Source organism: Venturia canescens, chromosome 2, assembly GCF_019457755.1.
Source record: "Venturia canescens isolate UGA chromosome 2, ASM1945775v1, whole genome shotgun sequence".
Classification (NCBI taxonomy): Eukaryota; Metazoa; Arthropoda; class Insecta; order Hymenoptera; family Ichneumonidae; genus Venturia; species Venturia canescens.
This window is the reverse complement of record NC_057422.1, coordinates 19,798,400-19,810,035: the sequence shown is the minus strand read 5'-3', so window position 1 is coordinate 19,810,035 and position 11,636 is coordinate 19,798,400. Positions and strand designations below refer to the sequence as shown.

The window sequence follows — 11,636 nt, the reverse complement described above, 5'->3', positions numbered from 1 at the left end:
CCTTTCAGCTGGACCTTCACTCCCTCAGCTGGAGCCTCGATTCGATAAAAGTTTTGCGCAGAGTGCCGGTTGCATAACGACACAGGAAATAAATGAGAACTAATCCTAGCGAGCCTCGTTCAACGTTACTTTTCATTTATTTTATTTCAACTCAATGAATGAAATACAGAAATAGACGAGTATTATCTCAACGCTGACACTAATTATATCGTAAATCGAGTCTTCGCAGATGACGCGACGACGTCAAACCGAAACTCATGAAAAATCATTTCGCCTGAATACAAACGGACGTGTCAAATTAATGATCATCGATTTAGCAACGGTGAACCGATGGTGGCTTGTACGAAAGCGATTCTCGTCGATACTATCTTCTCAAAATTCAATATTTTTTTTAATATCGCTTTTAAAAGCGAGAATATATCTTCCGCATTCCTCAATCATAGAAGCATCGTAAGAATGTGGAACGAAAGATATTTTCAGTATTCACAGTAATAAAAAATGTCTTTTTTTTTACGACGCTGAAGTTTGCAACGAAACGAACGAAAACGATTCTCCAATTTCGTTCCCAGCCGAATTTGCAATTCGTAGTTTTTCATTCTCCACCGATACTTCGTGAAATAAAATATTGGCGAATTAAGAATGTTTTTTTCGTTCATTTCGTTGGACCCGAACGTTGCAAACTTCAGCGTCATTTTTTTTGTAGACAGAAATTCATTTTTCCTAAGGAAGATGTGATAATATTTGGTGATTCGAAAATTCTACAATCGCGTCATCCGGAAGAGTCTCATTTTTCGACAGTATAAGACTTTTCGCCATTTTATTCTTATCCATTATCGTAATTCTTGAAAAATTACGCGATTATCGTTAAATCTTACGGTTATATAAAACTATGTGGCAAATTGGTAGGAAGTTTGATGCGCTACAGAAACTCGACAATCCTGTCGACTATGTGCAATCTTTTGAGAAAATTTGCTCTCCCCGAACCCCGTGGTTCAATGCTTTCAGAAGCGGATACTTTCCGCATCCGCAATTGTCATTGAAATCGTCTAAATCCAATGCCCAAGCCATTGCACCTGCGAGGCCAAGTTCGTGGATGAATTCGCCCTGGAAATTGTTTGAATGATGAATATTATTTTTGATTCAATGATTTGACGTCGATTTTATAGATTGTCGTCTCAATTGAATTGCATTAAACGAGTTTGCAGGTTGAATAAACTTTTTTGTTCGATCAATCAATTGTATAGCGAATAGATCAAATTTGTTCAGCGGATTCAGCGATGTTTTGAGAGAAATCGAAAGAGAATTCTTCTTTTAACCGACGAGTTAAGCTCGGGGTAACGTCAATTTGGTGAAAAAAATTTTGAGAATTTTTTTACACGATTCTATTCATTGTGACATCACAATACTGTATATGAACAAGATTTACTGAATTTTTAAAACTCGGATATAAATAATTAACTCGATGGTAGCAGAGGCACATCGGCAAAAAGTTGTCCATCGGTAAACAGTATAAATCAAAATCTACTCGACCGATTCTTTCGAAATTTGGCCACTTCCTTACACAACTGGCCAGGTATCGTCTACGAGCTTTTTTTCCAATTTTTGCACCATGCCATATTTCAAAAGATCAGTCGAGTAGATTTCGATTTATACTGTTCATCGATGGACAACTTTTTTTGAAGTTTTCTGGAGTTCAGGTTTTAAGAATTCCAGAAATATTGTTTATATATGATGTCACCGCTTTTAAACCGATTGCATCTTATAAAGTGAAGTGTAAAAAAAATCAGCTAAATTTTCAGACAGTTTAGGAGCGTCGTTGCTGAGAAAAATCAATAACAATTTGGGCCAAATAACATGTGATCTTATTGAAGTCAAGACACATTCAGTGATATCTCCGTTAAAAATGATGCTAAAAATATGAAATTTTTTGGGCAACATGAGCAAGGCTTGCCGAATAATGACAATTTTTTTCAGATTTATTAGGAGATTTGCTGAGATTATATTAATAATAATCTGTTTTCCGTACAGTTTTTTGAGGCTAGGATCGTCACCGTTCGTGTTTTCGACTGAGCTTTCACCAGTTTTTCGTCTTTTTTTCCCCAACATTTCTTTAAAGTGTATGCAACATTGCCAAACTGTAAACTGGCCTAACTTTTGAAAGGTACAGGTCATCACTTTTGGGTAAAAAAAATGACTGTACAGCCTCAACTTCCTTAATAGAATTGATTTGCTATTACCCGCAGTGTATAAAAAAATTCTTAAAATTGGACCTTTTTTCCACCGGATAAATGTCCTGCCCTTAAATGTTAGGATCACCCACATGTTCGTCTGGGTTGACGAATTAAATTTTCATCACGAAAATTAGTTGATGTAAGAAAAATTCTGTTGGGTCGATAAAATTCTGTATTCGGTGTGAGCATTAGTATCATTCTTTTACCTTTTTGAACACGTTTGTTACATCGTCGTAGCTGACCCATTGCCTATCACGCATGGCATAAGGCCCGATACGACGTTGCGGATCCTTCGTTACCGTGTATCCTTCATTTTTCACTTTGTCACATATCTATGAACAAAAACATCATCACAGTTCATTATTTTTTGCATATACTGAATAGCTAATTATTGTGTTTCCGAAATGAAACTTTGCCGTTATTTTTTCCAAAAACCAGCAGCACAATTGAATTGGGGATTCTTTTGTGCCGAATTTTAAAAAATATGTGATCCGCTCGTTTCGCGAGAGAATGAGTTGAATAGCAGTTAGTGAATCACGAGTGATAAAGATTTATCATTTTTCCACTTCCTTACGATGGTAGTGTCGGAAAAATTGCCGGTCGATTCACTGAATAATCATAATAATGAAGGAAAAAAAAATATTTTTCTTGAAATGAAAGAAGGCATTAAGGAGGGTGGATCACAAAATAAAAATAATCAGAATTTGATAAAATTTGGTCATAACATTCTTTGGCATCAAGTATACAAATACAATTTTTTCCAAATTTTTTTACCACATGGTTATCGAATAATTGAGCACGAGATGTATAACTGTATATATGCTAACTCTATGATTATACACGTGAAATTTAGTGTTCGATTACTCGACAGCTATGCGGTAAAAAAATCTTAAAAAATTCATATTGTCTCATATATTTTTAAGAAGGGTGGCTACATTCGTCAAAACGATAAGAAATTGATCAAATTTAGTGATAATGTTCTTCAACATCAAGTGCGAAGAGACAATTTTTTTCAAAATTTTCTTCTGCTTAGTTATCGAGTAATTACGCATTAAAGCAGATTTCTTATGCCCGGAACGAAACGCTATGCTTATACACGTGAAATTTAGTGATCAATTACTCGATAACTGTACAGAAGAGAAATAAAAAAAAAAATTGTATCGTCATATTTGGCACTAAAGAATATGTTCACAAAATTTTATTAAATTCTTGTCATTTTGAAATGTTTAACGTACTTAACATGGTTTAGCATCGCAACGTTGTATCGTCGCGATCCCCCCTCCTTAAATTAGATTGAAATGAATGTGAATGTTAGGCAGAGTTGGAAGTACCTCGTAAAATGCGAGGAAACCAGCGGATCTGGTGAATTTTCCAGCCTCCCCTGGGCCGGAGGTTGGAGATTGAAGACCCGGGTTCCAAGTGCTGGAGAGTGTAAAGCTTTGTCCGTAAAATGGAATTCCCATAACAAGCCGCGAAGCCGGTGCTCCCTTTTGGATCCAATACCTCATGGAGAAATTGGCGTTGAAATAATCGTACTCGTCGCCTGGATAGTAATTCAGCGGAGCAACGTGGCCAGTCTTTCTTTCCCAATTGCCGTGGAAGTCATAGGTCATTACGGCGATCCAGTCAAGATATTTTCCGAGGGTGGGCACGTCGTAACCGTGGTCGATGACGCGCTTGCTCGGCGAGACGGCAGCCGAAAGGAGCATCTTTCTTGGCTTTAATTCCCTACTCAATTCCTTCACAAACGTAGCGTACGCTTGCTTGTCCGAAGATGGGCCACGTTCACATTCAACCTGGAATGGGAACGAGCAATTGAATTTATTGCCGAAAACGAGGAAAAGCATTTCGAAATAATTAGAGAAGAAAAAAAAGGTTTTCTTTGTTTTTCGATAACGAAGAAAACGTTGTATGCCGGAGTGACGTGTAATCGATATTTTTCATGACGAAATGGCTCTGTGGAATTGAAAAAAACGTTTCGAAAGAGACGCAAGAGAGATTGTTCGTAGGCGAAATTACCTGCCAGCAGACGGGATACTCCCAGTCGAGATCAAGTCCGTCAAAACCATATTTCTCAATGAATGCAAGAGCGTGTTTGATGAACTTTTTCCTGGCACTTTGATTGTTAACTAAACGACTGTACTTGTCCCCCGCTGAATCGTTCCATCCGCCGATCGCAATGAGAACTTTGATTCCTTTAGCTCTGTACGCAGCGATTTTTCCGTAAAAATCGTTATCGATATCGGCCCCGGTGTCGTGCGGTTTCATCACCAAATCGTTGCCGTCGAGGACCGCAAACCCGTAGACTATGTGCGTACACAAACTCGGATCAATGTTTTCTGGCGTATACTTTCCTTTTCCGGGCCGATAAACTGCCCAGTTTGTGAAGTAACAAACGACCTTCGTGCTTTCGGGTCGACTCGATGAATCGATCAAGCCAACGTGATCAACGTGACCGGATGTCGTCTCTTCGACAGTTGGAAGCTCTGTGTGAACCGGTATTTCCGGTCTCTGTGTTTCGTGTGGTATGGAATTGGTCTGAAAGAAAAAAAAAAAAAAAAAAAAATGAGTGATTTCGTAGGGTCGCTTCGGATTGCGAAACGTCAAGACTCGGCAATGAAAAAAGTTCCGAGATTCCGAGCCTCCGAATGTTTATCTTCGATTCTTCGACGCGTGTTTATATACCTCTCCAATTTGATTCGTCGAAATTTTGCACTTTGCATTTTCCGGCCAATCGCACCTATCCTCGTTCCAGTGGAGACCGCTGGGACAGGTTTGCACAAGCAGTTCGCCGAAATTGCAAATTGTATATTTCGAGCAATCGTGTTCGTGAGGTCGGAACATTCTTCCGTCGCATTCACCGCTCGAGGGTTTCGCAGGTGGAGCACCACCCGACGTCACTTCGATCGTGTCGATAGAATCGATTATTTGCGTTGTCGTTATCGGAGGCAAGTACGATGTTCCGGGAGTCGTGATTTTGTTTACGCTTTCCGTTGTTTCATGCCACGGATAGTGCGTTGTTGTTTCCGGCAAAATTCCGCCCGAGATTTTCTCTATGACAGCAGAAAAATCATTCATTTGTCATTTATATTATTCCTCGTAATTTTGCCAATATTAAATTATCTCAAACAGGCGTTGCTTTCGTATACAAAGTATTCCAGGCTCAACAGCGTGACCAAAGTATTATTTTTTCGTCGCTCATTCGTGCTCGATTGTGTTCAAAGATTTTCAAAGATTTTCAAAGATGCTGAGACATTTCTTGATTCCTAGAAACCGGGCGCGAGTCATTCTATAGGGGGTCAGACTTTTTGCAAATGAGGCGAGTTTTAAGGAGGGTGGCTACGTTCGTCAAATTGATAAGAAATTGATCAAATTTGGTGATAATTTTCTTCAACATCAAGTACGAAAACACTATTTTTTTCAAAATTTTCTTCTGCTTAGTTATCGAGTAATTACGCATTAAAGCAGATTTCTTATGCCTGGAATGTATACTTATATATATGGAAACGCTATGCTTATACACGTGAACTTTAGTAATCAATTACTTGGTAACTGTACAGAAGAAAAATCTTAAAAAATTTGTATTGTTAAGGAGTTTCAGTACAGAAGTCAAAATATTAAGAAATTGATGAAATTTGGTGATAATGTTCTTCAACATCAAGTGCGAAAACTCAAATTTTTTCAAAATTTTCTTCTACTTAGTTATCGAGTAATTACGCATTAAAGCAGATTTCTCATGCCCGGAATGTATACCTATATATATGGAAACGCTATGCTTATACACGTAAACTTTAGTGATCAATTACTCGATAACTGTGTAGAAGAAAAATCTTAAAAAATTTGTGTCGTCAAATTTGGCACTAAAGAATATGTTCACCAAATTTTATAAAATTTTGAACTTTTTGAATTTTTTAATTTTTTTAGCATGGATTAGCATGGCAACATTGTATCGCCTGTACCGAAACTCCTTAAATTTGGCACTAAAGAATATGTTCACCAAATTTCATAAAATTCTGATCATTTTGAAATTTTTTATGTTTTTAGCATGGTTTAGCATGGCAACATTGTAAGCCTGTACCAAATATCCTTAAGGGTGAATGATACAAAAGTCGAAATAATTAGAAATTGATCAAATTTGGTGATAATGTTCTTCAACATCAAGTGCGAAAACACAAATTTTTTCAAAATTTTCTTCTGTTTAGTTATCGAGTAATTACGCATTAAAGCAGATTTCTTATGCCCGGAATGAAACGCTATGCTTATACACGTGAACTTTAGTGATCAATTACTCGATAACTGTGTAGAAGAAAAATCTTAAAAAATTTGTATTGTCAAATTTGGCACTAAAGAATATGTTCACCAAATTTTATAAAATTCTGATCATTTTGAATTTTTTTATGTTTTTAGCATCGTTTAGCATGGCAACATTGTATCGCCTGTACCAAATATCCTTAAATGAATTTTCGGCGCTTACCGGTGACCCGACAAGTAGGACCTGCCGGATAATTTCTCAATACTCTGTTCAAAGTTCTGAGCAGAGGATGCGGCTCGCAACCGCAATAGTTTTTGAAATCATCGAGATCCAATGCCCAAACCATTCCACCACCGAGACCCATTTTTTTGATGAATTCAGCTTTTAGTTTCACTTGTTCAGCGTCGTCGAAACTGACCCATTGGTCGCCCTTGTAAGCGTACGGGCCCATTCGTCTTTCGGCATCTTGCACCACCGTCCAACCGTGCATCAAAGTTCTTTCACAAATCTGAGATGAAAGAACAAAAAAGGGGTGGGGATAAAATGATGGAGTGACTCAAATTTCGAACAGGTAAAATCTCGAGTTTATAAATTTCGAATGACAGTATGGAGAAAGATCAATTCGACTAGAGCTTCGAATGGCGAAAATAAATAAAGAAGAAACTTGAAAGTTCGAAGCACGTTTACATCGAAAATAAAATGTGACGACCGCCCATAGAACGAGGACTGAAATATCGTCTTTCCGAAAATTCGACTGGTCACTCTTTCGATTCATAAATGACTACAATCAGAAATACTGTGAATATTCACAGTTTCGAAAGTATAATAACGAAAGACAAAATATTACTGAGCTCGAAATACTAAAATGCCAAAAAAAGTCGAACGTTCAAAACGGCGAAACGTTAGAAAGTCGAGAGATCAAAATAAATAAATGCAACGGAGCTCAAAATACACGCGTCTTACTCGCTTACTCAGACTGCGGTGATCCCCAATTTTAAACATTGCCATTTTGACTTTCGCCTTTTCGAGCTATCGCTATTCCGCATATCTCAGTTTTATAGGCTCGAAAAAATCACTTTCGATTTTTTGCTACTTTATATTCTGGGCTATCTACAAAACAACTTCATTTTGAATTCGAAAATATGAACTTTTGACATCCGTATGGTCTGTTGAAATTACATTCGAAATGAATACTATCGAAATATATGTTTTCCAGTAAATACGAATTCAAAGAAGGAATATTTGGTTAAACACGTAATCTGCTAAATAGTCTATCGGAAATAAGAATTTCAAATTACTTATATTTATCTCCAATCTGATATTACAACATTTAAAATCTCGAAACCGTTTTACAATTTGTTTATTTGACATATTGAACCCTGCCCTTTCTATATCGTTTCTCTTCGAATATCATGCACGAGTGTATAACCAGATTTACGTATAATTATACGAACTTCGTAATAGGACAAAAATCCACGCGCTCTCGTTGCTTCGCCAGCTTCCCCGCCGCCATATGTTGGAGCGTTCAAGCCTTGTTGACTTCTCTCAGCGAGACTGAACGATTGTCCGTAAAGTGGAACACCCATGACCAGCTTTTTCGGAGACGCACCTTTCTCGATCCAATAACGAATGGAGAAGTTCTATTGGATAATGAACCAGAATAATAAGGTTCAATGTTATCATATCTAGAAAAAATCTCCGGATGTGTGTGTGTGTGTGTGTGTGTGTGTGTGTGTGTGTGTGTGTGTGTGTGTGTGTGTGTGTGTGTGTGTGTGTGTGTGTGTGTGTGTGTGTGTGTGTGTGTGTGTGTGTGTGTGTGTGTGTGTGTGTGTGTGTGTGTGTGTGTGTGTGTGTGTGTGTGTGTGTGTGTGTGTGTGTGTGTGTGTGTGTGTGTGTGTGTGTGTGTGTGTGTGTGTGTGTGTGTGTGTGTGTGTGTGTGTGTTATGGCACTGCAAAATTAAAACGCTTATAACTCAGAAACGGTTTGAAATACAGGGCTACCGTTTTGCACAGATATTAATCTATACAAGCTCTTCATTCTCTGATAATTTTGTCAGAATTTGTAAAAAATTACGAATCCTACGACGTTTTGAAATTTTCATAAAAAGGGTATTGACGCTCTAACTTTCGAAAATTTTAAGATTTATTAATCATTTTTTTTTTATAAATGGACTATCATAATAAGAAGGTTGGTATTGAGTTTGGGGAATATCGGTTGAGCGGTTTAAATTTTATGATTTATTGAATTTGACGAAAATATGAGTTTTTCAAAAAATCGTCTAACCGCTTCAATTTTTGGAAATTTTGTAAGATATTGTGTATAAGTCTGTACTTTCTCGATACTTTCCAGCAAAGTTGTCGAAATTATTTAATTTCAATGTAGATAGAAAAACGATGAAAATTGAAAGTTGCAAACTGTTTTTTCTAATGGCTCGTCATTTAGTTTTTTTTTTAAATGAATTTAAACAAAGAGATAAATTAAAGTTCGTAAAAGAAGGTAGAGAAAATACATTATTTCCTTGTATGCAAAAAAAAAAATGCTGCAAATTAAAGTTTGCAAATTGCTTCCTCAAGATAGTCAAGATGCACAATGCTCAAAGCTCCCTCTATGAGGAAGCCAAAATGAAAAATATAGCACCTCATAGAGTAAGCTTTGAGCAATGTGCATCTTGACCATCTTGAGGAAGCAATTTGCAAATTTTAATTTGCAGCATTTTTTTTTCGTCTTCATTCGTTTATCGATTTGCTGAGAATAAATTTAATGTGGAAAGAATGATAACTGATAAAAAAAATTTCTCCGTTCGATCAGGCCTCAAGATTCTAAAATTCGCGGATAACGAATATGAATGAATACTTACAGCATTGAAGGTTGGTTCCCAATCTTGGGGATGATGATAAAGAGGCGCGACGTGACCAGTTTTCTTGTCCCATTGACCATGGAAATCATAGGTCATTACGGAAATCCAGTCGAAGTAATGAGACAGCTCAGCAACTTCGTAACCCGCATCTATGACTCGTTTGCTTGGTGAAACTGCGGTTGAGAGTAAAAGCCCTTTGGGCTTGAAAGTCTCACTGAGCTCTTTGACGAATAAAGTGAACGAGTGTTTGTCACTCGGCGGTCCTTTGCTGCATTCGACCTGCCAGCAAACTGGATACTCCCAGTCAAGATCCAATCCTTCGAATCCGTATTTTTCGATGAATTGCACAACGTGACTGATGAATCGCGCTCTCGACGAAGCCGAATTGACCAAACGACTGTATTTGTCACCCGCCGAATCGTTCCATCCACCGATTGCCAATAGAACCTTTATTCCTTTCGCTTTGTAGGCCACCACTCTTTCATAAAATTCTGTCGAAAACGAAAATTTTCATCATTTAGTGATCCGCACGTTAATTAAAATTTGCTCAGTTTTTTTTCGGGTGGGGATCAAATGTTGGAATGACTAAAATTTCGAACAGCTAAAATCTCGAGTTTATAAATTTCGAATGATAATATGCAGACAGATAGATTCGACTAGAGCTTTGAATGCCGAAAATAAATAAAGCAGAAACTGCAAGGTTCAAAGCATGTCACATCGAAAATAGAATGCAACGAATCGCCCATAGGACGATGACTAAAATATCGATTTTTCAAAAATTCGACTATTACTCTTTCGATTCATAAATTACTATAGTCAGCGATACTGTGAAAATTCACAATTTTGAAAATATAATAACGAAAGACCAAATATTACTGAGCTCGAAATACTGAAACACCAAAAAGTCGAACAGTCAAAATAGCGAAACGTTAGAAAGTCGATCGATCAAAATAAAGAAATGCAGCGGAGCTCCGAATACACGCGTCTCACTCACTCGCTTACTCAGACCGGTGATCTCCAATTTTAAACATCGCCATTTTGACTTTCGCCTTTTCGAGCTATCGCTATTCCGCATATCTAAGTTTTATAGGTTCGAAAAATGCACTTTCGATTTTTTGCTACTCTATATTCTGGTCTGTCTGTAAAACAATTACTCTCCATTTTGAATTCGAAAATATGAACTTTCAACATTCGGATGGTCTGTTAAAATTGCATTCGAAATGAAAACTATTGAAATATATATTTTCGGGTAAATACGAATTCAAAGAAGGAATTTTTGATTAAACACGCAATCTGGTGAATAGTCGATCGGGAATAAGAATTTCGAATTACTTATTTTTCTCCAAACTGAAATCACAACTTTTAAAATTTCGAAATATCGACCGTTCTACAATTCAGTTATTCGACATATTGAACCCCACCCTTTAAAACGAATATCAAGCCTTTTCTACGGGAACGCTCCGAAAAATGACACGTGTTTGGAACGCACTCGACCGACAAAATTTTCGAATAGAAAAAAAAGTTGCACCCATTGTTCCATTTGAATGGTTTTCTGCCATTGACAACTTGGGCTCGAAAAGTCGGATGGTTTGCCTGAAAAAAAATCACACTCGGTTCCAAACTCACTGTTGTCAATGTCGGCCCAAGAATCGTGAGTTTTGATCGTTAACTGCGAACCATCCAGTACCGCAAATCCGTAGACAATGTGGGTACACAGATCGGGATCGATGTCCTCGGGAACGTAACGTCCTCCGTTTTGACGATACCAAGCCCAGTTCGTGAAGTAACAGACCATTTTGTACTCGTCGTTCTTATTAGTCACGCCGACTCCTGGCTGGTTCAGGATTTCGCTTACCGATGTATCCGTTGATGTCGACGGTACTTTCCATTCGAGTTGTTCACCCACAGCTGGTGGTACTATTGCTGCAGGTTGAATGAAATTATTTGGCATTCGTTATTCTCCCGAAAGTTTTCTCGAAAGAATAAAATTATTAAAATTTTCAGGTTTTCTCGATGAAATTCGAATCTTCGATCGAAAACGACCTTTTTTTACACGAAATTTGTGCACAATATCGATGAATTTTTCAAGTGGAGTACTCGACCAAACTAGTGCTCTATAAAGGATGACGTTGAAGTTTGCAACGTTGGAGTTCAACGAAATGAACGAAAAAAAGATTAATAATTCATTATTTTTTTATTTCACGAATTATTGATGTGGCTTGAAATATGACGAATTGGAAATTCGGCAGGGAACAAAATTGGAGATTTACTGGAATTATTTGAAAGTCAAGAAAG

The 11,636-nt window shown here is 37.4% G+C and overlaps 1 protein-coding gene across 1 annotated transcript in view; it reads right to left on the bottom strand.

Moving 5' to 3' along the window:
• Window positions 1–118: 118 nt before the first annotated feature.
• Cht10 (Chitinase 10) overlaps window positions 119–11,636 on the bottom strand; it is a 31,633-nt gene continuing 20,115 nt past the window's right edge. The window contains exons 19-27 of the mRNA XM_043411946.1: window positions 10,968–11,264; window positions 9,342–9,832; window positions 7,938–8,123; window positions 6,706–6,991; window positions 4,917–5,284; window positions 4,251–4,769; window positions 3,563–4,027; window positions 2,438–2,563; window positions 119–1,104 (exon numbers count right to left, since the gene is read on the bottom strand). Coding sequence (XP_043267881.1) covers window positions 946–1,104; window positions 2,438–2,563; window positions 3,563–4,027; window positions 4,251–4,769; window positions 4,917–5,284; window positions 6,706–6,991; window positions 7,938–8,123; window positions 9,342–9,832; window positions 10,968–11,264 — 2,897 coding nt within the window. The 3' untranslated portion in view covers window positions 119–945. The remainder of the gene's footprint in view (window positions 1,105–2,437; window positions 2,564–3,562; window positions 4,028–4,250; window positions 4,770–4,916; window positions 5,285–6,705; window positions 6,992–7,937; window positions 8,124–9,341; window positions 9,833–10,967; window positions 11,265–11,636) is intronic.